This window comes from Ornithodoros turicata, chromosome 3 (genome assembly GCF_037126465.1).
Source record: "Ornithodoros turicata isolate Travis chromosome 3, ASM3712646v1, whole genome shotgun sequence".
NCBI lineage: Eukaryota > Metazoa > Arthropoda > Arachnida > Ixodida > Argasidae > Ornithodoros > Ornithodoros turicata.
The window spans coordinates 30,538,509-30,565,046 of NC_088203.1; the positions used below are offsets into that span (position 1 = coordinate 30,538,509).

General features: G+C 44.8%; 3 protein-coding genes and 1 long non-coding RNA gene across 12 annotated transcripts in view; 2 read left to right on the top strand and 2 right to left on the bottom strand.

Moving 5' to 3' along the window:
- Positions 1 to 16,820, top strand: part of LOC135388370 (protein FAM107B-like) — a 78,717-nt gene extending 61,897 nt beyond the window's left edge. For 3 of the 5 annotated variants that reach the window (XM_064617898.1, XM_064617894.1, XM_064617896.1), the window contains exons 2-4: positions 6,635 to 6,923; positions 10,259 to 10,412; positions 16,405 to 16,820. In XM_064617898.1, coding sequence (XP_064473968.1) covers positions 6,652 to 6,923; positions 10,259 to 10,412; positions 16,405 to 16,521 — 543 coding nt within the window. In that variant the 5' untranslated portion in view covers positions 6,635 to 6,651 and the 3' untranslated portion in view covers positions 16,522 to 16,820. Of the gene's footprint in view, positions 1 to 5,247; positions 5,347 to 6,634; positions 6,924 to 10,258; positions 10,413 to 14,274; positions 14,322 to 16,404 lie in introns of those variants that run through there. The other 2 variants (XM_064617897.1, XM_064617895.1) reach the window with 2 other exon arrangements.
- LOC135388372 (uncharacterized) overlaps positions 1 to 26,538 on the bottom strand; it is a 123,166-nt gene that overhangs the window by 77,624 nt on the left and 19,004 nt on the right. For 4 of the 5 annotated variants that reach the window (XR_010421339.1, XR_010421338.1, XR_010421341.1 and 1 more), the window contains one exon: positions 23,875 to 24,814. The exons of the other annotated variant lie outside the window; for it this stretch is intronic. The gene's annotated coding sequence lies outside the window, so the exon portion shown is untranslated. Of the gene's footprint in view, positions 1 to 23,874; positions 24,815 to 26,538 lie in introns of those variants that run through there. 5 annotated transcript variants of the gene reach the window in all.
- Positions 18,637 to 23,812, bottom strand: LOC135388373 (uncharacterized). Its single transcript, XR_010421342.1, has 2 exons — positions 20,074 to 23,812; positions 18,637 to 19,293 (listed from the first exon to the last, which is right to left on the bottom strand). It is a non-coding gene; the product is annotated as an uncharacterized LOC135388373 (long non-coding RNA).
- Positions 20,243 to 26,538, top strand: part of LOC135388367 (FERM domain-containing protein 4B-like) — a 78,649-nt gene continuing 72,353 nt past the window's right edge. Inside the window, exon 1 of the mRNA XM_064617890.1 lies at positions 20,243 to 20,418. The gene's annotated coding sequence lies outside the window, so the exon portion shown is untranslated. The remainder of the gene's footprint in view (positions 20,419 to 26,538) is intronic.

Genomic DNA, 26,538 nt, shown 5'->3' on the forward strand with positions numbered 1-26,538 from the left:
TCTTCCGCGAGGGACGTTAAATACGGGGTGCCGTGTGGTGAGCTTTCATCGCACGTTAAAGAACCCTCAGGTGGGCAAAAGCAATCCACAGGCCGACCGCTGTGGCGTCGCTCATGATCTCAGTTGTCGCGCGACGTAAACACCCAATTATATAAATTATATGTTCCCGTTCAAATTCACATGGCTGCGGTTTAGGCTCCGTCGTCGTGAAACAAAATTGAAGAAGGATCCTTGGAAGGTGAGTCAAAGACCCGTCAACCGAAAGGGTTGCTCCGCGGGAAGGAAACCTCTCCGTCTGCATACGGAGTCAGCCTACCACGAAATAATAACATACAGGAACATACTCAACAATCGTTGTGTATGTCCGTGTCTTTTGTGTAGCTCATGTTCAGGCTCGTTCCATCATGGAGTAAAAAAAACTGTAGGTCTTCATACAAATCTGTAGATGTGGCAACACTGAGCTGCACTGGCCGGTGCGAAGCGTTGCGCGTTCTCCAGGTGCTCTCTCCTTCATTTTCCACTCACCGCACATGCGCGCTGCGCCGTGGCTACAGACAGACCACGCCGCGATTCTTGCGTACCGAGGACTCTAATGTTAACGCGTTAAAAAAAATGAAATTAATCTTTTAAGCTTCAGGTTCTCACGAGAACGGCCTACTGCGGCGACGCAGTTCAGTAGGGGCACTGGGCCTAGGGATGTACTTCTGTGACAACGGACACTGGCGAGCTATTGAATAACCATATCTGTTCGAGCGATGACGCACACAATGCTTACTACCACATACTCTATGGCGCCAGGCTATAAAGGGTGTGTGGGGATATGTTTCATGATGATAAAAAAAAAGAAGGGAAAGGTTAGTCATGATGGAGGCTTGATATTCCCAAAAGCAGAGAAACAAACAGAAAGGAAGAAGACACAAAGTTATGGAGAGAGAAGAACAGCAACTTCACTAACCGACAACATGGACAACTTCACTCTTTCGGCTACCACCAAAGAACACAATAAAAGAAGGGAAGACTTAAAACTGTCCAAGTGACGTTGAGTGTGACGTTGTCGCGAACCGGGACAGAAGACCAACTAGCCGTCCGATTTCCGTCTCCTGTGGGGCCACGATCACTCTCATTCCTTGTCCCAATCTTCTTCCGATCACGAAACATGCCTTGTCCTATGACGTCATGGAATATAAAGGAGCCAGTTCAGAAGGACGGCGTCGCCTCCTATCTAAGTGAGCTAGACGTAATAGGTGCAGACCCGTCATCGACGAAGTACATCCCTGGCTCCAGTGCTCCTTGTGTATACTGCGCCACCGCAGAAGGCCGTTCTCATGGGAACCTACAACCTGAAGGGATACAACATGGCAACGCAAATCGGTTTGGGAAGCTCCCGTGTGCGTTTGGCAGCAGCGGCGATGCGTCTTTGGGTGAAGCAGCTTTGCGGGGCAATGCCGGATGAGTGCGAGGGTGGTCAAGTTCAGATTTTTTTTTTCGCTGCTAAAACAGTGTTTCTATGAAACTATGTAAAACAGTAATAAATAATAGTAAATAGTAATAATGAAGTCACTATGTCAAATAAATATTCAAGGGACATACTATCAAATGTGTGTTTATTAAAAAAAGAAAGTCCTATTGGATCTTGTAAGCGGAGCCGTGAGGTAATGAGACTATGTAATAATTTAAGGTAATTAGGTTACGTAAATAGAAGTAATCCTTGCGCAACTATTCAAGTAATTATTGCGCAGCTGATTTCAAGTAATTATTACGCAACAATTCATGTAATTCTTACGTAATTAAGTTCGATTAGGCTACGTGATCAATTGCTGTCTCTAAATACTCTCAGAAATAAGCGTAGCAGCAATTTAATTCCTTTTTGCCCAGCGTAACTTGTACTGGAGGGTCGTTTACTCTCCGCCTTGCTCTACACGAGTTGGATTATATTTTTTGTCTGCAACGGTTTTTTTCTTTTGAAAGTCAGTTGCTTTGAGTTCTCCATTCTCTATTTCTCCTAGTATTTTCTGGTTTTACACATAAAAGATATGCTCCAGGAGGGCGTGAACTGCTCGTGTGAACGCCCAATTCACTTCGACAGCGACGTATACGTTTACCTCGTGTTTTCCCAAATTTTTTTGTGGCCTACTGCCATAAAATCAACGCTTGTGCTTTGCGTTTCGTTGGGTATCGAGTTTGAGTGCGTGAATTTCAACCTTTAAAAAAAAAAAAGAAAGGAAAAAGGTAGATACAAAGGTGTATTGTATTTTATACGCAAGCTGCATTCTTCGAATAAACAGTTGTCATATAAGCCCGTTATTAATTGGAGTAACTTATTAAATGGAAAATGTACTAATGCATGGTACGATAAAAGTGCACTTCATTATTTTTCTACGAGAGGTACCTTAAAACAGCAGAGAGAGACGTTACGTTGGCGGCATAGTTTAACAGCTTGTTCTTTTAAACCCAGCACAAGTTATTAATGTAGGGAATGCTAGATATTTTTATATGCTAATAAGTTCACTATAATTGCGGTAGATTAAATGGTTTGAGGCGGCGTCTAGCGGGAAGTAATCCCCAATTTATCAAGCAACAGTGATAGATCTCCCACCCCCCGACCAACACCACCTAGATAGAGAAAGCCTGCTTGCTCGTCGGCGTGACGTAATAACTAATAGTCAGCCAATCAGGATCGTGTTTTCAACGGCGGTAGCCAATCACGAACGAGTTTTCAGCAGCCATAGCCATGGAGACGAACGACCGTCGTCTGCGAGCAGTGATGGAACTTCCCTGCGTACTAAACGGGAGAACTTCAAAATAAAGCTCAAAACGGTCGTATATCAAGACCTCATGACTGATTTTCTGCAAAGCGTGTTGCACTTTTTGTCTACAGATTCATGTCTACAGGTTCCAAGTTAGCTGCGATCATTTCCGAGTTCTTGAATTCGCAGAACGGCGAATCACAATAGCAGACAAATTCTAACTATATATGTCCACGTAACGAAGGATGGAGAGGAGGCAATAAGCAGGGTTTCTCGATCTAGGTGTCGTTGCCCCGACTCGCTTGCTGCTCCTGACGGCTCCGTAGCCGACTTCTTTTGTTTTAGACACAGTGAAGTGTAACGCATGCAATTGCATGCAATGTAGTTTGACCGCCGTACTTGACGAGCATTGCGCAGTTGTTGGGGAATTGGACACAGTGTTGCCCGTAATTTTCAATTTCAGTTTCTCAAAAATTATAAGCGCAATTTCGACGACAATAGTGACGTAAGAGTAGTGAGGGCACAGGCTATCGAATAGATAAATTTTCTGAGATTGCAGCTCTACTTCTTTATCGTACCTTCAAACGCACGCGGCCTGGGTTTGCCTTTGACGAAACGGTATTTTAGTGTTAGTAAAACTTACCCTATAAGCTGAAATACGTTTAAAGTCATGTAACTAACAGAATTTCGTTTTTTGAGTGCAGTTATTCGTTCCTCATTGGGTCATAGACTAATAACATTTCGAGAAGTAATGGTAATTATACTTTCTCTTGCCTAGCAGTATGTCGCGTCAGAGGCAGAGCCGTCGCAAGGCGAGTTTATTGCGCCCGGGGCAGAGTAACCGTGAAGCCCCCCCCCCCCCCCCCCCCCTCTCTCTCTCTCTCTCTCACTGCTGTCAGAAGCTCTGTAAAGAAAGAAAAGAAAACTCTCATTTGCACTGCCGAGATCGTAAGTACTGAACTAACAACCTGCCCTTTGGTGCGCTCTCTGGCGAGGGTGCCCGGGGCGACTCCCCCCCCTCCATCGCTACGGCTCTGTCTAGAGATGACATTGTTCGCGCGTCTAGAAAGCCCTCTAAAGTCATTCGAATTCCCTTCCTGTGCGGCAAGCGCGTATATTTGCGAGAGTTGACATCAAGACATCAAGAGTGGCTTCCTAGAAAATGCGTGGAAAATCGTCGAGTGATATAACAAATGACTTTTCTTCCGTTGCGTCTCCCCTGCCGGCCGTGCAGGCGGACAGTCACCGGTCCAAGCGTCATGGTCCGTCCATTACATCAAGCACGCAAAAGCCTGTCTGCGGTCTGTCTATTGCGGTCTTATCTGTTGGTCTATGTCTATAAATGTCTCGCGAAGAGAATGACTTCAATGGGCGTTTTCCGGGTGCGCCGTTTTTATAGCGTGATAAGTGGCCACAATTGGGGCGGTCGTCATTGATTAAGAACTCCCTCCGGCGTCTGCTCCACATGGTGTCAATTCTCAGGAAATTCTCCACTCATTGGGCCATCAGTGTTGTGTTTTCCGTGTCTCCGCAAGCAGACGTTACGTAGCGCAAATACAAGTGCACTGTCTCCGGGCATCACAGACGATTCCAAGGCTTGCCTCGATAAACGGGTACTACAGAAATCCTTATTTATCGTCCAGATATTTTTGCGTTTTTAGGCGGAATTATACAGTTTGAAAATGATTCGACGTACGTAACTAGAAAACTGTCGTTCCTGGGTCCTGAAGCGAGTGCTAATGGTAGTGTGCAGTTTCCTGAGTTTATTTTCCCGGACATTCTGTGGGTGTACTCGGTATGGGTGGGCGTCTTTTCCTTTTTAAAAAATCTGATTTTTTTTTTCTTTTTCGGCAGTATTTACACTAGAACAGAAATGCCCGAATTCGGGTACGTATGAAATATACGGTCTTCAGCGCGTTTGTGCTTGCTGCCCATATTGATAAGCGAATCGCTCATCTTGGGACCACTACGAAGCTTTTCAACGGGTTGCAAAAAAAAAAGGGGAACTCACCGGGGAAGTTGAAGCAGTGAATGGGGAGAAAAGGGCACAGCTAGAATGGAATGCAAAAAGGTCACTGGTGGAGCCCTACGAGCGACCAATCGTTGCGAGGGATGAACCACGGAGGTCTGTTATACCTGGAGTTATACCGGTGTGCAGGTCATCCTTCACCCAGAACAGAAACAATGAAACTAACAAGTTCGTAAGTGGGTGAAGAGGCTGAAGGTGGTGGTGAAGGAGGTGAGGGTGAAGGATGGTGATGGTGGAGGTGATGATGAAAGGTGGGCAACGTCACGGCTGACGCCCTGGAGGAATGTGCGTCCTGGGTGGCGGTGCTGGTGAAAGGGCTCGCCGTTGCCATGTGCGTCCTGGGCCGACTTCAATCAGGAGAATCGTACGAACTGATGTACGGAGAATCAACAGTCAGAGTGTCGAGGACTCCACTTTTGACGAAGAAGAGGAGTGTGAGGAAGAGGAACAAGTAGTGAGCGCGTGCGCTCCTTTAGTTCGTGCTCTCGTTCGTGCTTACGATGGGAACGTCCGGGACGTTGAAGCGGTCCTGCTTCTGCTTCTGTGCTAGGGTGGGCGCCGCCATAAGAAGTAAGTAGGTTTCATAAGGAGCGGATATATAGAGGGTGTGAGCTGTTCACGTTGAGGAATGGACAGGAAAGCACAGCGTGCAGCTGGATGCCGAGAGGGCGCGTATACCGCGGTTGAGCCATTGCCTGAAGCGCTGTCAAAGCAATGCAGCAGGAAAGCTAGTGCAAGCAAACGCGCACATGAACTTCAGGGATATGGGGGACGGATATTTGGCGGGAGCCCAGTTACCACAAGCTCGATGAGGGCCTTGCAGTGGTTTACCCAGAATTTCGTACTTTGGGGGGGGGGGGGAGAGGGGGGCATCGCAAGGGGGTGTCTTTACATGCTTTTGACGAAATACTGCGCAGTCTCACAAAGTTCAGGGTCTCCTGCAGATTTTTTTTGGGGGGGGGGGGTGGTGGTGTTCGGGGGTTCTGGATAAATCACTGGGGCCTTGCTTGCTTTTGGTGGACAGCCCGCTACCGGCCAGAACTTGACCTCTGGAGGTGTGTGTGTGTGGAGGGGGGGGGGATATGTGTATGGATGCATATTTGTGGGTCTGCGCATTGGGAACCAGGTTGTATCGGGAAATCTCGGAAATTTCAGGGAGGGGGATGTTGCAAAAAAAACCGAGGGTTGTGTAGGGAAATCCCTGATTGGGTATACGTATGTGTCAGCCGTACATGGTAGACGGTCGTATACCAGCATGATTGACATACGTAGCTATGGCAGTATCGTCTATCCATCAGTGTGTGGAGATGGGGTGCAGTCGACTCATTGCGAGGGGCCGAAACCATAAGCCATTGTATCTTCATTAATAGCTGCTCCTCTCTTAATTTCTGATAGTGACAGCCATGGGCTTGAGAGGTACATTTTGTAGTATACTTCACAATGAGTAGTAGTAGCGCCATCATTGCACATTTTGCTTTAAAAAGTAGGATTGTTACAAGTTATGTTGAATGCCTTCAGGGGCACTTTTTCTAATTTAAATCATGGTTACCTGCACGAGGACTTTTTGTATTATGGGAATATGAATTTTTTTTTCATATATGTGTTCTTGTGGCACTAGATATATGGAGAGTACTAGCAACACACAGACAGGGTGCTTGTTCTGTTACCTGCATCCTATGGCTACTGTCATACCAGGCACTGCTAAGCACCAGAGAAACCACATGGCTCTACTTTGCAGTCTTAGCATTTGGAAAGTGAAGATACGGCATGAAGAATTGATAGTTGAAAAAAGTGTCTGTGGAAGTGCAAAGTAATTTGAACCCCCCACTAATTTTGCTTGTTGATTGCCTTATTTCAGATTACTTCTTCCCTCCGATGATCCCGGATCCGGACTACAGTGACACTGAACCAGACGAGCAGCCACGAGAAGTACGACTGATTGAAGAGAAAAGCGGAAGCAGCAGTAGCAGGATGCCAGGAATGGCAATGGGCGGCAGCCAGTCAGGGGAAGGTCTTGGCTCCAGGGGAGGACACCCATTACCTCTTGGAGAGGAAGGCCTCATCATCCCAAAGAAACCCTCCAATCCCTGTCTCGAGTCCACAGAGAGGAAGAACTTGCACAGGGAGCTCTTGTTTAATCAGAAAATGTGAGTGTTGACAGTTGGATAGCGAGCAAAGAACGTACTAAAGCCTCTTTTGTAGAATAGCCAATGCCTCCACTAGCTGTAGAAGGGGCTGCCCAGAGCTCCATGCTTCAACAGCCTTTAGGAAGATGTTACACTGCACTGCATACAACTGTATGACATTGTATTTATTAAGGTTCATACATAGCAGGTGACAAGGGTATCCGGAGTATGTGCATTGTTGGCGGTTCTCTATACACCATGCAAGTAGGTCTGCACAGCTACTCAGTTTCCCTCTCTCCCCTATTGCCCATAGAGCTACTTCATTGGTCCCTCTCCCAGATAAGGGAGACATGCACAAGCATACACATGCATGCATAGAGACATGCGTACATTATGCGTACCCGTATTGCCGCCTTGAGTGCACAGACAGTTGGTCATGTGGTTTCTCCAAAGTTTACGCCTCCTCTGTGCACAGAAGAAAATGTTCAGTCTGCTAAATATGCAATACTATCACTACCAGCGACCTGCCTGGTTAAGGTGTCCTGCTCGTTAGTGGCAGCCAAGGTCGTGTTGAAGACTGGGAGGTGATGGGCTCTAATCCGACCACCGCCTGTGCTGTCTGAGGTTTCCCTTGGAAGGTTTTCCGAAGACTTTCCAGATGAATGTCTGCACAGTTCCCCCTGAAGTCTACCCAGCAGGATGCATACTAACCCCCCTGCCCCCACTCCTTCCTGCTGTCCTCTCTCCATCTGTCTACATCTGTACACTGCTCATAGCCACACTTGCTTCGCGGCACTAATACAAAAACAACAACAAAAAAAAAGCAATACTATTACTGCACGCCTTTGAAAGAAACTCAGTTGACAAAAATTTTTTTGACGCAATATTAGGGGGTACAAACGTGAGGGATATCAACTGGGAACTGAAAATGCTTAGGTTGGTCAGAGAACAAGATGTTGGATGAGATAGGTGAAGTACAGTCTGGAAAATATGGCGTATTGTGATTTTCATATGCAAAAGCACACGTAACACGATATGCTACCAAAGAACAAAAATAAAGCAACACTATGCTGCCTAGTGCGCTGCAGAGTGAATGTGTGGTGACTGGATTTTTCCTGAATTGAAAAAGTCATGGGAAAACACTAACTAGTGCCAGCGCAAGGCAGTGCCAGCGCAAGGCAGTGCCAGCGCAAGGCAGTGCCAGCGCAAGTTTGCGTTTGCACTAGTTAGTGTTTTCCCATGACTTTTTCCAATTCAGGAAAAATGCTAGTGCTAGCGCAAGCTAGTGCTAATGTAAACAAGAAAATTCAATGTTGGACAAATTATCTCTAGATTTTCTATGTAACTATAAAAATGACAGGGTAAACTGCACCCTGCACTGCAGGGTGACAGTGCTGCAGAGTGAACCAGGGCAGGGATGGTTGGTGGTGATGATGCAAAAGCCTATGGAAAGAGCAGAAGACTTGGTTTGTTGGAGTGTGGTTCCATATTAGCACACACATTCTTCCAGAATGTAACTAGAAAAAATCCAGACTGCACTGAGATTCCGTTGCCACTTTTGACTTATCAGGATATGCTATGTAGTGATACAGGAAGAATACACACTAAGGAAGAGCAAGTAAAGGGAATTTTCTCTCGCATCTGGAAGCAACATCCACAGTGTACGTGCAGAATATGCATTACATGCTCTAGTGAACAGTTTCCCTTGTGGTAGTGCTTACATATGATACATGCTAATCCAGAGAACAGTGGCAAGAGATGACTGCAGTGTCAGGCGGTCAGTGAGTCAATCACTTTGGCCATCTTTGTCTTACGTTCCAGAGACTTTTTATTATGAAAACGCTTTGCTTATTCCATATCCAATCTGCTGTGAACTTTGTCATTGTCATGTCATTCTTTTACATTCTAAGTCACTACTACTACTACAGGTTTCCTCGCTCACTTTAATCCAATTGCCAAATTTTTAATCTGTGTACCATATGAAATAACCCAGGTGCCAAAACTTTAGTCCAGCTGCTATACAAATTAATCCTAGCACAAAAACAAATTAATTTGGGCAACATATGAACAACAACAACTTTATTGTGAGATGATGAATGGGGAGTTTCATTGCCAGGGGCGATAATCTACCCCATTGCTGGTGGTGATGTTGGGAATGAAATAATGAGCTCCCTCACAATAAGGATCGAAGTCCTATGGTATCCAGTAAGGTGAAGAGAGCTTTGAGGGCAGAGCGTTAGTGGGCTGGATGTGGCCAGGGACCAAGCAATTTTGTGAGAGGGGGCGAGAGTCCAGCTCGTTGCGAGATCCAGAGAGTACGGTTCGGGAGGGTTGAGAGTGTGCTCTAGATCTTCTACAGCACCGCAGTGACAGCATTGGGGAGAGTCAACTCCTCTCAAGCGGTAATGCCACAGCGCTGTAAAAGCCACATCGAGGCACATTCGATGAACTAATGCGGCATCTTGGCTTTCATATGGCGCCTGAATTAATGTTCTTGCACTTCAATTAATTTGTGTGGCACCTGCACTCAAGTTTTGGCTTCTGGATTATTTCACGTGACACACATATTAAAAATTTGGCAGTTTAAAATGAGCGGGTAAACTTGTAATCAAAATCCACTTTAGCCATAGGGAACAAGGAAGGCCACGTGGACATGAGCGCCAGAGCTCCCATTGTCTTCCCATTAACAACGTTTGAGGGTTTTTGTAGATACTAAAAGAGTAATGAGGTGACATTTATGTAACGTGGCTCGAAACCCCGCCTCATCTGTCAAGGTGTCCATCAGGTGCCGCCACACAAAATATTGTCACTCTCCAGTGTATTATAGATGCGCAATAAAATTTCCAATAACAGTGGGAGAAAGCGGCCGAGACAATACTCACGTGACGTAGAAAGGTTGAGTGTTGTCTGTGGGCGGGCCATACACCCGAAAAGTCCCTGTGCTTTTTTTTCTTCTCAGCTCACGGACCACTTACATGTACTTGAGCTGTGCTGCTGTACGTCACGATTCATGTTCCGGGGACTATGTTACGTCACCATGCTCCCTCGTTCTCTGATATTCTTTTCACGACCGTAGGATTTTTCAGAGGGTGTGCAGAACAGAGGCCTTGTGCATGCTCTGTAGTTCACCTGCACTCGTCGTGCTTTCGCAGTAACTCATTTTATGTTTTGCGGAACACTCCGCAGCCAAAGACACAAAGCTTTTGGGGAACACTCACCTCAGTGCTCCTTTAAGTGTGTGGCAAACGAACTGCTCTTAGCAATGTCTTTTGTCACACTGAACGTCTGATAGCCTTCCCATCATATTTGTCATTCGAGAGTCAGTCAAATAATGAATTCACCTCTTTAATGCGCAGCGGCAAGAATGTCTTGGGTCAGAAGTCTGAGCTTCAGAAGGCCATGGAGAAAGTCAAAGATGACCAGAAAAGGAAAGAACTCGAAGGAGAGAGGCAGAACAAACGCACAGCTCTGGAGAAGAGATTAGAAGAGCAGGCAAACAAACTAAGGATGGTAAGTTGTGCCACATCACAGTAGATATGGCACCACTGGGTCATCTGCCACCTCTAACAACCAAAACGGGGGGAGGGAAGGATCAGCCTGGGCAGCAGGTCTAGTCCGCTTGCTTGAACGTTGAAAAGATTTCTCAGCGGGTAGCCTCAGTAGCTTCTGTAGTGCCTCGGAGAAATGCTGTTGCCCTCAATTCACTCAGCGTTTAAGCAAGCGAGTAGAGATTTACTGCCCAGTTTACCCTGCTGGACAACGTGCTCGTGATTTTGTGACTTCACCTTGTCTCTGTTGTGTTGTGACAGAGCAACTTGCAGTGTATGCGGCGTCCCAAGTTTTGTCTTGCCTGGTGACAGACAATTAAAGTAGCAACACGTTGCATCACACAAACTATTTTGAGAAAAACCAATGCAAAACAGACTTCTATGCTGATCATGTCAGGCACCAGCTTTTTTCAGGATAGTCTTTTTTTTTTTTCTTTTTGTTTTAATGGCAACTTCGGAGGCAAAAGTACGCCACATCGTTTTTCTTGTGCAAACTGACACCTGGGGAACAAAACTGCACCAGAAAGTCTTCGGCCACTTTGTAGTCGTGATTTTAGCAAACACACTGCTACCGTTTCAACCTTTGGTCTCTAGCTGGTGACATTAATTTGAAAAACATGGGTGCCCTCCACCAACTATTTTTGTCGCAACCCTCATGTGGTCATTTGCGACAAAATCGCCACTTTCTCATGGTCACACGTAACATGTCGTGGTAACAACATTTTGAGGTAGTATTTAATGCATCAGGTTCCTGCGGCCAACAGTGGAACATCCAGTTGAATGCTGTATACTGCACAGTGTCTGCATTCAACGAATGCCTTTCTGTGGCGAACATCGCGTTTTTGCTTCACTTTGGTGTGGCTGGCCTTGGCATAAAGTGTTTGTGCCTTGACAGGTGCCAAAGACACTACAGGGACCCCATGCATGTATGGGATGCATACAAGTCTTTCCTGGAAGCATATTCCCTTTATTCTTATCAGTGCATGGGGTTATTGCCACTAACATATGAGAATAGCCGCCCCTGCATTCAGAGTGTTCGTAAAGAATCGTTCTTTCATTCTGTGTAAAGAAACTCTCATGCTAAAATGGGTCTTTTGTGCTGTACTATATAGATCTAGAAATCCACGTTTTTGCTGTATGTGTTTTTTTTTTTTCTGAGTCACTGCCTGCACACAGGATAATAAAATTCAGTATACGTGGAGCTGGTGAACACATGGAAAAAAAGGCTATTCAGTATGGTGAAACAAAACTGCCAAGCAATTTGTGAAATATGCAAAATTTGATAAATTAGCTGTGTTGCTAGCTGAAAAAAAAGTCAATGTAGCCAATGTGATACAAGCGTTCTGCAGAGTGTCTACCAACCGCGAAAACAGAGAATTATTAGGGAATCTCGATGCATCTGGAAAAGTCGGGGAAACTGAAAGCAAGTTGCGAAAGTCCAGGAAAACCTCTTCACACGGAGGGCACTATGACATAGTGAAGACAGCCGCTTGTGCGGATTCGCGCGGTTCATCGGCCATACCATTGCATCGTTGGGGCGAGCAGTTGTGAAGCATGAAAAAAGGGCTGGGCGAAGGCAACGAGCCTCTGTTTCCTTTTGCGGGAAATGGGGGAACCACTCGTGGGTGGCACGTGGTTTTGCACGCGCTGCTCCAGGGGCAGCGAGCGCGTTGTTGTGAGTCATGTCAATCAGGCACCAGTTCTGTGCGTGCTTGGCATTCTGTTGTGAGTTTAAGTGTTGTGGGAGTGACAATGGCTCAAACAAGGAAGTGTACTTTCAATGCGGACAACATGAATCCAGACATATCAGAGTTCAGCCGGATTGGACCCGTATCAAACGACCCGAACAGTGCCCTCTGCACGAAGTGCAGGAAGTAATTATTCTGGAGCAATATGGGGAAAACAGCAGCATGGAGTTATTCTGTAAGCAAAAGGCACCTATCTGCAGTGAAAGTGGTTCATGCTGCCTCCCAGGCAAACCGCGTGCCGTTCTTAGAGACTGCAACGAACGCACAACAAGCGCGTCGACCAGCCTTCGTTTGACATCTGAACCGCTGCACGAATCGAAAGAAACACCCTAGGTGGCTTCTTGCTGAGAAAAGTCGCAAAAGATGAGCTCTTTTTGCTCTGACACAGCCTTGGCTCTGCTATTTCCATTGTGAAATTGCTGCAAACATTAAATTCAGAATGGACAACGTCCGCTATACAATTTACTATGGAATCTCCCCATACTTCCAGAAGCAGTTGCTATCAAGTCTCCTTGGTGCACCATTCTTAGTAGTTTCATTTGATGAGTCATTGAACGAAGTGGCGGAAAACGAAGAGATGGACGTGCTTGTCCGGTATTGGGACACAGATAACTCTACAGTGAGGACACAATACCTCACATCGTGTTTCCTTGGCCATACACGTGCAGATGACTTGACTTTCGCTTTCAAGAAGGCTACTGAAAGCGTGAAAGGGGAAAGAGGGGCCACCACATCGTCTGGGGAAGGCCTTGTCTTCAGGAAAAAATTGACGCTCTCAAAAAATAATGTTAATTTCAATGTTAAATGTTAATTTCACGTGGAGTGTCCCCAACCTCTTGAGTTCTGCTTGCTTTCAGTGAATGTGCCTTTCTTCCCATTGTGAGCAACTTGTATATCACATTTTATGAACAGAGTAATTAAGGCAGGAATGCGGGAACAAGTTCTGTCAGTCACGTATCATTGGGTGCACTCAGCATTTGTTGGTCCGAGATACTGAGACTTCTTTCGACGCAGGCGTCAAGTCGAAACTTGTCCACTATGTATGCGTGCCCCACACAGGTTGTCACCCTGGCCATTGCGTGGAACTCTTTAGTTCATGCTTGACAATGCAGCTAGTCTTAATTGCATAATAGCAATTACTAATAGACAGAAACCTTGGCTATGGCCAGGGAATCCGCTGTGTTTGTTTAGGGAAAACCTGGAGTCAGGGAATTTGGAAAGTATTATTTAGTAGACAGCAATGTTTGTGAACGGTAGCCTAACGGTCATTGACCTCACAAGAACAAAAAACAAAAGCAACTTCATAGTCGCAACTGTGCTATCTAATATTACCTTTGGCCCATTGGACCAAACAACGCCTTCCCAAATGTGCAGTAAACTCTGGGAGCAAGAAATACCATACCACAATCCCCACGACTCCGTACCACGATCTCCAACACAATTGTGTTTAGAATATCATTTCAACTTACATTTGATATCTGAAGCTCCTGATGTATGATCGGTGTTACTTCAGCTGGTGAAATCAAGCACCGCCAAACCTCGAAACTATGCAACTGAATGAACCGCAATAGCTGCAAGGAAGAAATACCTTGCACACTGAGGTTGCAGTTTTGTTTGGTAACACTGCTCAATCTGCCGTGTAAATCATACTTCTGATCTCTCTCAACGTACATCACGTCTGAACCATTTCACGAACCGATAACCGCCTAAATTTTGGGGGGGTCAGTTTCAGTTCCGCGAAAAATGCAGGTTTTTAGTGCTTTTCGGCTCTGGCTCAGTTTTGATTCAGATTCCTGCTCTCAACACAATCTGCTCTCGTGACATGTCAGTAGGCACCGATATTGGCAATGTGTTTTGTGGGTGTCCTTGAGCCTACAAGAAAAGGTCCTGAGGAGCTAAAATTTGCCGTTCGAATGGTCTCTGGAGGCTGTCTTTGCCTCAAGTCGCTTCACTGTAGCTCCAATCCCATGACAACGTCCTTTTCCGTGTGACATCGCAAAGAAGTTCCACGTTGCTGGAACCCTGAAATCTTCTACATTAAAGCATAACTTTATAAGGCTTTTTCTTTTTTTTTAGTGTGAAGCAACACCATCGGAAAAATAATACAGCTTGCTGATATGGGGGTGAGTAATAAGGAGCCGTTCTAGGGAACTACTTCTAATGTGTACAGATGCGTTGTCGTGGGTGAGCCACTCGGATATAATGATACATAGCGGTACAAATACACACAAATACTACGATTGGATGCACTGGCGCCTACGACTTGTTCCAGTAGAAAGATAACCAGGAAATTTGTGCACAAAATGTGTGCAAGTTGCACAATATCATCCTGAAGAAGTTCAGCTTTTATTGGTTTAGGTAAACGGACTGCAACGAGCTTATGAAATGGTGCCTCTTGAGGGCATGCAGTGCATGCAGAGAATTGTGGCAAAATTTGCCACTTAGTACAAATGTTTGAAGCGACACGCAGTCATCAGACGCCCATTGCTGGAACATGATAGTGTCCAAGAACTCGGACATTCGCTGCAGCTTTCCATTGAACTTGTCTTGAACAGCTGGCAACCCAGGGCAGTCAATACGAGCGGTTCGCCCCATCGCCGGATGCATTTGACGTAGCGGGATTGCGCAGCTGGTATCTTTACTTTACTGCACCTATTAGTTTCCACCACGTATTGAAATTAGCATTGTACCCCGGCACAAAGGCCCCGGTAGCCCGAGAAATTTTTACATAGTGTCCATGAAGTGACCAGCTCTATGTACCAAATTTTGTCCCTGTGTGCAGGCAGTGGCTCAGAAAAAATAGCAAACCTACAGCAAAACTGTGGAATTCTAGGTCTAGGTCAGAGTTTCTTTGTACAGAATGATGGGAAAATTCTTGGGGAATGATGGGGAAGACTACTGTGACATTTACAGACATAACACACCTTTAGCCATTGTCTGATGAGAAGCCCTCAAAGGCACGATGGAAATTGATGTTCTGAGGCTGGAACACATAAGAGAGGACAAACACACAAAGCCTCGAGTGCCTAAGTACTATGAATGAAGGAGGAAGTCGCTGAAGTGAGTGAGTGTGGTTTGTCCCTTCAGGTGACGCAACCTTGGAGGTGACTGGAGAGGCGCCTTAGCTTAGCTCAATTGGTAGAGCACTGGACCGACAATCCTGAAGATGTGGGTTCGAGTCTTGCAGCTAGCTGACCTTTTCAGTGACTTCCTCCTTCTTTCCTCAAAGGCATTTCTCGTTTGGGTGAACACAAGTTGTTTAGCGCCACCCCATGTAAAAATCCCTTCGAATTTGGCAAACACATTTTGAGCGTTGGTTTCTTTACGGTGTCAAGCAGTAAAAAAAGAAAAAGAACCAGATCCATGGTGGTCTAGCCACACAATTGGATTGCTTCATGTGGAATGACCCCCCCCAGTCCCTGTGGTAAGCAGGCTGGTGCATGCCAAGGTCAAGGAATTGTATAGCACCCTCAGTGGGTAACTGGAACATAAAGCTGAGGCCCCTGGCACACTTCTTGCAGACATCAAAGAATTCCTGTCCATAAGCAGGAGAAGTTTAATTCAAATTCCAATACAATATTTTTAAAAAATTATCCACGTCCCTGTCAATCGATGCTTGTGCCAGATGACCTCGGATATCACAAAACACTGGGGTTGTGTTTGCCACAGGTTTTGCAACAAGTTTTCGTTGACAGTATTTGTGATGGGATCAGGCTAGATGGACAAACCTCGCATGTAGGGGGCAGTGCATTATATTGTTGTGCAGAAACTCCTGTGATAGAAGGATTGTTTGTTTGGGCAGAGTGCAGACTCAATTGTATACTTCGATGTACTCTTGCGGCTCTATGTTGTGCTATGTCGCTCATAGCTGGTGTTGCCAACGTGTTGCTTCCAGTACTACAGTACCAAAAAAAGCTAATTTAAAGAGGTTTTGTAGAGTAGTGTTTGCAAATCCTACAGCCTTGTGTCTGCAAGGATATCCTTATTCTGTAGTGTTCCTTGCAGCCAAGCAGCAGATATACGTAGGAAGCTTATCCTTGACCTTCATTAAGACTACTTTAAAACTGTCTACAAATCACACAAATTGGATGGTTTTAATTGTTCCCTCATTGTAATCATCCCCAGTGGAACCTTTGAAATTAATGTGCAACACGAAACATGCAGTTTTCTTTGTGGGCTGACCATATGATAATTTGTCTATTTCAGCAAGACACTGAAGCGGACTCTTCACTGCAGTCGGACTTGAGGACAGAAGAGTCTGAATTTCTTCGCGTCCATGCCCGTGTGTGTGCGCACTCTCTGCCCGTTGGTTCTAAGTCATAGCAACGTCATTTGCCTCGTTTTTTTTTTTCCCCTTCACCCCCGCGATATTTCTTCATTACAGCAAAGATTATATAAATACACAAAATGATTGTACATAGTTTGAGATAGTTTCTTGAGAAGCTGCCTGTGACAAAAAGGTGGCGCTATTTTTGTCAAAGCGTGACACAGAATAGCCTTTTCTAGTTGAAATGCTTTGAGAAATGTGAATGTGTGAATGTGCAATTAAACAATTTTGACGAGTGGTTCAGTAACATACAAATATGTATCATAACAATAAAGTATTATGCTTGTCATTTGCATTAATTTTCCTTTTCTTTGCGATCTGGTGAAATTCTGTACATCGAATTTTCAGTGGGAGACTCGTGCAAAGAAAGTGCACACAAAGCATGCCATTGGGATTAACAGGTGTTTTGACAAGGGTTGCAGGGGTCTTAATAGGAATTGAACTGAACTGTGCTGTGCTGTGCTGTGCAGTTATAGCTTCACCTCGGCACAGTGCTGCCCATTCTGGGTGGTGTGTGGTACTGACAAAACAGCACTACAGGAAGTACGCCGAAACAATATAAATTTTAAGCCAGATAACTTTGTGCTCAAACCTGCCACTAATTTGAAGAGAGCATCAACTAGAACAGTGTCGTGTCACACAATACAAAAAATCTGTCTGGATCCAGTGGGGTACAGATTGTTGTAAATAGTTAACTGCCATAAGTGTTTTCGAGTAGGGTCAAGATGGCCATGACCAGGCAACAACAGGAAGGCGATGATGCCCCCCCCCCCCCCCCCCCCCCTCTCTCTCTGCATGATAGTATGAATTGTATCTCTTACCCTACCTTTATTGCCCTTGTGGTAATCTCTCCGCATTCACTAATTGCGAATAGATTTATTTAATACACTCGTTGCAATTTTATTGCAATATCTGACCCGGGTTTTGTAATTGTAGTATTTGCATATTTTTGTCAAAGGGAGGCCTTCCTGTCCTCCCAAGAGGTTGGCCTGGACCAGCACTGCCAGAATCAACTGCTCTGCTTTCCTTGAAAGTAAAGCTATCTGGTTTCATCAACGAGTTTCTAATGTAATATATCCCTCTATATGAACAGGAAGACAACTCCATTTTATGATTATGATTGGGGACCAATTAGGCACTGTTGACAAACATTGTGCAGTTTATTTGTGGAAAGCATCCAATACGATCGACTACTGTTTTTCTTTCTTTTCCAATCCAATCCAAGATCGACTACAGCGAACCCTCGTTAATATGACCCCCCATAATCTGACGTACGCGCTTTACAACCACACTCCTGGGGAACAATGCAGTGAAACCTCTGAAAATGCCCCCCGTTAATATGACAATTCCGCATTATGACCAAAATTTTCGGGGACGACCACTGTCATAATAACGAGGGTTCACTGTACTTAGTTACATTTTCAAACTGTACCCCTTACAGTAATAATATTACATGGTCAATGGCAAGCACATTCTGCATAAAGAGTGTCTAAAAAGCAGGAGAGCTTGTGATACCTGATCTCCATAACGAACCCCTGAGACTAAGGTGGAAACGCACAAACACGAGTGGCTCTTGAGACTCGTGTTTGTGTTTCTACCCCAGTAAGGGTTCGTTATGGAGATCATTCTGCATGTCTTCTGCATGCCTTGTTACTCAAAGTATTTCAGTCAGGGATATTCTCAAGATTTTCATTGGGCGGAGGGGGGTGACGCCCATATCTGCTGCTCTTGTAGAGTTTTTGTCCTTTCTGCTTGCTTTTTTTTTTTTTTTATGGGGTGGGGTGCTGGGAAAATCCCTGTTTCTGTTGCTCCCATGCAACTGTGCCAGGTAAGTTATAGCAGGCAAGGACAGATAGTTTAATTACAGGGAGTTCTGGGAGTGAGTGACCAGACTCGACATCTAGCGGGTCTTGTCGCTTCCGAAGTACTGTAGTCCTTGTTGATGCGTGCACTTCTTCCAGTGTTTATGCCACTGATGGCGCACCTCTGGTGGTCACTTCATGTGGCAGCTCTCATTTGATGATGTCATTTCCATGAGCTTGACCGTATTAATGCTTTGTTCAGCACTCATTCATCTTGTCACATTGGCTCGAATCACTTCCAAGTCGGTGAATCATTGAGCCATTTATTATTTTCTTCAGTGATGGGTACAACGACAAGACCAGGAGGCAAGGTGGGAGAGTAATATAACGTGTTGACATTTCACGTTGCGTTTTATTGTTTTTAAGTTTCATCTCAATGTTATACGTCTGTGTGAATATCAGTGTGACTGAGACACACGCAAGACACGATGGGCGTAGTGCAAGCGCCTCTTGAATGGTGATACTGTGCGAGCGCTTGTTATGTGAATCCGGTCTAGGGCCTGGTATGTTATCTTCGGAAAGTAGCTGGCAGGGAGTAACCACCGGGGTAATATCTAACTATGACCGAAAGGTATGGGCTCGAGAGTCAGAGCTTGTTCCTGTCATCAGCTTCAAATTGTTGTAGTTCGCATCCACTTTCGAAACTGGGATGCTATCGAAATGTCTTTTCGACCTAGGTATGACTTTTCAAACATGGCTCTCTGTATTTTCGGAAGCAGTTCCCCCCCCAGGGTGACATAGGAATCGATGTGCACACATGTGGCTGAACTGTTCCGTTCCACCAGAACTGCTGCTTACGCTGCAGGCAGACATCTACTGAGAGGCTTCCACAAAGCGAACATGGAGAGGTACTGCCCTCCAGTTTTGCACGTGCCCTTGCCTTGCCATGTCCTGCATATTATTCCCCTACAACCAAAAAAAGAATTTGCTCGAGAAATTAATAACTTAACAACAGGATGCGTAACCAGAAACAATGAATAGCAGGGACAAATATGACATTCTCCAAGCTCTCCTATGAGAACATGTCTGTTCGTTGTCTTGGATACACTTCCTGTTGCCATATGCCAGGTCACTTGTGCCATTGACAACAGAACATTTGGATAATCTGAAATTATTGTGTGCTAAGCGCAGAGAGAAGTGTTTGAAGTATAGAATGCAAAGGTTTCATTCTTTACACTTTCGCAAACTATCCTTTCGTTCTTGTTAGGTGTTGTTAGGTGTTTATGTTGTACACAAATAATAAAAAAGGGGGAAGAGGAAATCGTTACACACTGAAATGCATATGACCATAAGAAGTGGTGGTCATGTACCATCCAAGAATTTTATGGCCTCCTGATTTTGATAATCCATGGATCGGGCACCGAGGATTTTCTTGAGATACAGAAGGTCTCTGTATACCTCGAACAGGCTTGTGGATTTTTTCATTTGTTTGGAATAATATTGGATTAGTAAATCAGAATGTCGAGATATCGTCCTGTGGCACGTGCACAGTGGATATATTCTGCACAGCGTACTTTCCATTCCATGCAGAGACCGTGATGACAGTCACTTTCTTTCGCTAAAATGTCCCGTGTATTTCATGTGTAGTCGTGCAGTTTGGCTAGTAATCTTTTGGGTGCGCATCTCGGGCTCTCGGGCCTGCGAGCCGAATTCGCCTAAAAGACGCATGAAGTGGGAAAAGCTTACTTTACAGCTCACTTGTTCCTGCCAATGTAAGATGAAAAAAAAAAAAACTACGAAAAAAAACGACAAAGGGACAAGAAAATACCAAAACACACATCGAGAATCGCGGCACAGGAAACGACACAGCACGTGAGTGCTTTAAACCACGTGACAGTCACCGTGGCGCATGCGCAATACGCAGCCAGGTGAACTGTCCGATGCGTTTTTGTAGTCCGATGTCGTGACGAGCGCGAAAAAAAATTTTGAACTCAGAACTTTCTCCTTGTGCTGTTCCCGGTGCCGTGGATTTTGTGCAATGCTTCATGATCAGCGAATTTATGTGTGCGTGTCGCCTTAGGAAATACAAAGGTAAGCTCTGCCGTCTATCTAGTTCGTTGCAAGCGTAACATGAATCCTTGCGTGCATTATGTAAGCCTAATGTTTTCGGCTGGCGACTGTGTGATGCACGGACGGAAAAGTTAGTTTTGACCTCCCGTGCGACGTTTGTTTAATCTGGAGCCGAAAAGTACAAATGGAAGTGTATAAAAGTTCACATTACTCGAGCTTTTGACTGCATACCTTGCAGATCATTTGTTTTCAAGTTTGCTGCACCGTCGTCAAGGAGCACAACTGACAAAGTTCAATCGGTAAACCGGTCGCGTCGATTTTCGGCGATCGTCCCACAGTTCAGATGTTTGACGTGTTGGTCACGGATGATGATAGAAATGTAGATATGCTTCACCAAGATGCCCACAGAAGGCTTGCACGGAGATTGAGAACAAACATCGTTTCTTAGAAAGAAATGATATGACCGAAGCACTCCGTAGGTTCGATCTCTCGATCGAATACTCGCTCATCGTCTCTTTTTCTACCGTTCTACGAATTGTACTGATTGGTACTGTGGAGCAACTAAATTGGTACCGCAATAGAATATACACAATGGCTAGAGAAAGAGATGATAAACTCCGCGCTACGGATAAAGGGTTCGGTGCACGGTCACAGTGCACAAGATGGGGGTGGGGTTCGAGGTTCATCCCCCCGTTTGGGGTGGGAAACGAGGGTGAAGTTTTCCTCCCCCATGTAAAGTCCCCATAGAACCCCTTCCGAAATAATTTTTCCTAAGCTACGCGAAAATGGCTATGCCACTGCTGGCGAGTGATATGGTGTAAATCGTGGTGGGGATGTTGAGGCATGGAAAACACAGCCTGTACTTGGGAAACTAACAAATAAGGACAACGCAGACGACAGCTCAAACCAGCAAATATTCACCAAAACACACCAGTTAATATTGCCCACGAGCACCCGCAAAGGACACAGTTCAGAGAAAAGCGGGAAAGGCAAGTTTCTACTAAAGGACGTTGACAATAGCATGTTGATGCTTTTCCTTTTTTTGCGACAGCTAGAAATTTCCTAGACATTTTCAGCCACTGCCTTATGGCATTCATGGTCGCAAATCACCTTATGAATTGTGTTCCGAGCATCAGGTTTTTTAGTAGTTATTGTGCTTCTGTATTTTTAATTATTAATAGAGTGTGTAACATGTAGCCATAAAATGTGTGTGACAATTATGCAACAAAGCTCCACTCAAAAGTGGAAGAAGCACCCTGTGCCATGCTTGCCATTGGCTCACCATATTTCAGTTACTTCGTTTAGATGATGGTCCTATAGATTTTATATTTTAGGATTGCATAGAGTACTTGAGAAAGTACAAGTGCAATTTCATGTGTGTGTCCACCTTGTTAGTCTGCAAGTCGTTCATTCTGGTTTCAACCTCAGGTTTTTCATATCGCCCTCCTGCAGAATTGGACTTCCCCAGGCTTGAGCTTGTCGTTTCTCAGGCATGAATTATATGGCATGAAATCATATTAAAAAAAACTCGCATCATACTGCTGTTCTACTTCAAATTTTGTGCTGATGTCTTATGCATTCAGAGTATTTTGCAGTACTTACTTTTCAGGGGTTGTTCATAAAGTAACGCCTGACTTTTTTTTTTTCTAGGAGCTATTTATTACCCATACATGACATCTATACATATCTACATTACACTACATTACACCACATACACACTACATTTGTGTAGTATGCCATTTACACATACAAATTTTCCGCATGATCTCCGTCCCGTGGTACGGCCTTGCTGCAGCGAAAAACAAGTACTCATGTGCCTTCTCTGCACAAATTCATTTCATGTTCACGTCGGCATGTTCCCACTGCATGAATCGTGCTTTTGTCATCTTCAAATCACATGCCAGCCTTCAGTGGCCCCAAAACATGGGACATGTGTGGCATTGCCTTCTACCCGACATTCTATTTTGTATTTCCTCTAGATGTGACTAATAATTAAATTTGGTTTATTTCTAATTAATGTGAAGAACGCACATCCTCACGCGTCTAGTGCGCAAATGTGTTTGTGGTCGTGCTATTATACAGAGCTGGAGAATGGTACTCAAATATTGTAATTAAGTTGCAGGATAAGTTATTGGAGCTAAAATATAATTCTGTCACAATTACCAGCACTCATAAAATGTAAATGAATTAATCACGAGTTACTACTTACTGTGTACGTTTAAAACATCCAGATTTCATGATGCTTCCCACAGAATGACTACAGATACTAGATGTTGATAATTTAGATAAAGCACAAGGTTCTGTTTAAGCCACTGCCAAAAGTGACTGCCCCTCAGATTCAAATTACAGACAAAATGTAATTACATTACAATTACAGTTGCTCATTTTCAAAACTAAACTTCATAGTGGTAATCGGTTACAGTACTGGTATTGAACAGCACATTCACTATGAGTCTGCTAATTAGGACTTAGGATGTTGTTGAAGAAGCATATTCATAACGCGAAGCAGCAGTTTCTAAAGTGTTTGCCAAGAATAGGATTTTATGTTATGTGTTAGACATTGAATGTTTGATGACTACATGATACACACGAATTAGCTGCACATCCATGGCTCCAAATGAGAGAGTTCAATTCTGACTTATGTGGTGATCACTTCTTTCTAATTGCCTCGCTACGTAAAGCCTAGGGCTGTATGATATACGTATTATATTTGCATAATTAACATACTAATGTGCTCATTAGGAAGTAAGTCTTGCAGACATAATAAATTCATAATTTACCTCTTGTGTCCCATTTAACAAATATTTTAATGTACTTTGATTGATGTTTGCAGTAAATACCAGTAACCGAATATTGATTGTGAGCCAAAGTTGTATGCGTGCAATGGAATACAGGGTGTTTCACCTAAAGTGATAAAAAATTCTAACTGGCGACTTGCCTTGCTAACTGGCCTTCTGGAAACTTTTGCCACCATTGAGAAAGGCTTTGGACAATTTTGAATTGCGGGAAATTTATTTTTGTCAATTGAACTTCGAAAATTGCCAAGCGAACCTCACTTTCTTTTTTACAGAAATATGAAGTCCTCCACGTATAACCACAGGCCCAACAAAAACTATGCACAGTATCGCAACCGAAATAGTCGAAAAAAAAAATTGGTAAAAATGCCGCTTTAGCCCCGCCTGCTTGATTTTCGCAAAGAAGCGCACTCGAAATGTACGTCTATAGGAGGAAGTGTCCCCGCCTTCTTTGTGACAAGACGGTTGTTTTGTTTTCTTTGTGATAAGGCGGTTGTCACCAGTATCAAGGTCAAAGCAGGGGAAAGAGGGGTAAAACAAGAGGCGGGAACACTTCCTACTCTCCCCGCATCTTCCGTGCGATCTTTGCGACAATCAAGCGGGCTGGGCTAAAGCGGAATTCTTACTAATTTTTTTTTTCGACTATTTCTGTTGCGATACTGTCTATAGCTTTTCTTGGGTCTGCGGTTATTCGTGAAGGACTCCATATTTCTGTAAAAAAAAAAAAAGAAGTGAGGTTCGCTTGGCAATTTTCAAAGTTAAATTGAAAAAATAAATAAATTTCCCTCAATTAAAAATTGCCCAAAGTCTTCTTAAATGGCCGCAAAAATTTCTTGAATGTAATTGCCGAAAGTCCTACAATCCGCCGTCGATCACCCTGTATAAAAAATATTAATAATTGGTGGCTTTACGTCACGAAGATTATGAGTGACGCCAGTCAGTCTGTGAACTAATTTTGTCCACCTAGGGGTTCTTTAACGCGCACTGGAATCTCGGCGCACCATATTTTACGTCTCTCGCGGAAGAACATACTGTATGAGCTCCAGCTGATGCAGAAGTTGGACCGGCCTGCGAATGGTTGCCCCGCTGGACGTTTTCAGAGTGCATGACCGGACCCGATTGTCACTGCCAGAATGCACTTGCTCCACACGTGCAAGCTTCCATAGCATTCGGGGCGTCCGTTGATCTGCAAGCAACACTAGGTCGTGTTGCTGGATATGGACGGGGGCCGTTCGGCGACTGAGGTTGACAGATCGTAGCTGCAGCAAATATTCTGCGGACCATTTCTTCCAGTAGACGTTCAGGAGCCTTTCCCTTGACTCCAGTACTCCTGCCGGATCAGAGGGTGCTGATGCTACGCGACAGGAATTCAACGGTGGTAGCGCTGTCAACCTCTTCCCTAGCAAATAGATGCGATGGCGAAAGAGCCTGAGTGTCTTCTAGATCTTCCGACAGCTGAGTCAACCGCCGCGAGTTGATGATCGCCTCAACCTCAGTGAGGACCGTCTGTAACTCCTGGAAATTCAGCTCGCTTCTTTTCAGTGTCCTCCTTAAAGCTTCCTTTACTGAACGTACCATGCGCCATACGTACGTGCCATGCGTGTATGCCGGCGTCTTCCGGCCTGGAATATTTAAACAAAAACTTCAAGTACCAGGACATCACGCGGATAATAACCTCACCCGCTCACATCTGTACGCATGACCGTTCAGAAAGTCTTCCCAATCCTAGCACCACAGATGACATAAAAAATGTTAACGACAAGAAAAAAAAAAAGTAATACATGGTGCCATTAGTTAGCTATACTGTATTATACATTCGATTTCATTTCCGAATCGAGTACGGAAGTCTATATTGAAACGTCTAATCGAATCCATGTTTCTTCCAAATTTATGTACAAGGTGTCTCAGCTAATGTGCACCAGGTTAAAAAAGAAAAGAGAAATACGGTGCAACATAACTCATAAGATAACGAAAACCGCAGAATATTGTGAGGAGTCCCGTGTTCTAGTCGCTTGTATGTTTTCATGGTGGCTTATTTATTAGTTTGCCGTAGTTAATTAGCTAGCTTTTTAATTATTCGTCTTAGGGCCGAGATGCGAAGTGGAAAGTCGTAGAGCGTTTACAGAATCACCCATCGCAATTGTTTCCTACAGAGTTTTATTTTGAAAGAAAGTGCGCCAAATCCGAAAGTGTACCACGGGACACGAGGCAAGCCTCGATTTCAGAGCTCTGAAGTGTGCAGAAGTAGTACTACATCCGTTATCTGCCGGGAAGCGACCTTCAGGTTGGAGCTGTGCCATGGAGATCCCTTCTCGGCAGAACTACTATTGTTTGGAATCCATCAGCCTTCCTAGTTACGGGTAATGTTACGATGTACGAGGGTGGTTCCATAAGTTTCCGGCCCGAGGAAGAAAATGCGCGCGAATTTGAAAATGCGATTAAGGACGCCTGGCGCCATCCATTGGAGGGCCGGAGCACCACCCTCAACCCTCTCCATGCTTTTGTCGGTTGGAGAGCGGCATTTCAAACAGCCAGGGTGCACTCTTTAGTTAAAATGGAAAAAATCGAGTACCGCACTGTGATAAAATTCTTGACAAAAGAGGGACTTTCAACTAAAGAAATTAAAGCGCGACTGGACAACGTGTACAGGGAAGCCTCTCCGACGTACACAACGGTAAAAGACTGGGCTAAGCAGTTTCAACTGGGGCGAGAGTCCATTGAAGATGATCCACGCGATGGTCGTCCAGTGGAAGTGGTGACACAAGAAAAATTGTCTCTTAGTCGAGGAACAAGTGCTGAGCGACAGGCATCTGAAGGTGAAGGAAATCTCAGAAAGGCTGGGGCTTTCCAGAACAACCGCTTTTCGCATCATCGGCGAGGGCCTTTACATGAAAAAGGTCAGTGCGAGATGGGTGCCACGACTCCTCTCGTCAGTTCAATAGCAATTAACAGCGCGTCGTACGTGCCAAAGAGTTTTTGGAGCTCTGTCAAGAGAACGAAGAAGAAATATTGAAGTCAATTGTCACAGGGGATGAGACTATGGTGCAATACTATGATCCCCTTTCGAAAAAGGAGTCGATGGAATGGCGCCAACCAGGAGAAGCACCCCCATGAAAAGCCAAGGTCACACAATCAACAAAGAAGATCATGGCAACAATATTTTGGGATTGCCACGGGATCCTCCTCATCGACTTCAAAGAGAGGAACACCACAGTGAATGCGACTTATTATGCTTCACTCCTGCACCGACTGCGAGACGCCATCAAGGAAAAGAGGCGCGGCAGGTTGAGTCGAGGTGTCCGGTTGCTCCAGGACAATGCCCCTATCCACACGGCTTCTGTTGTCA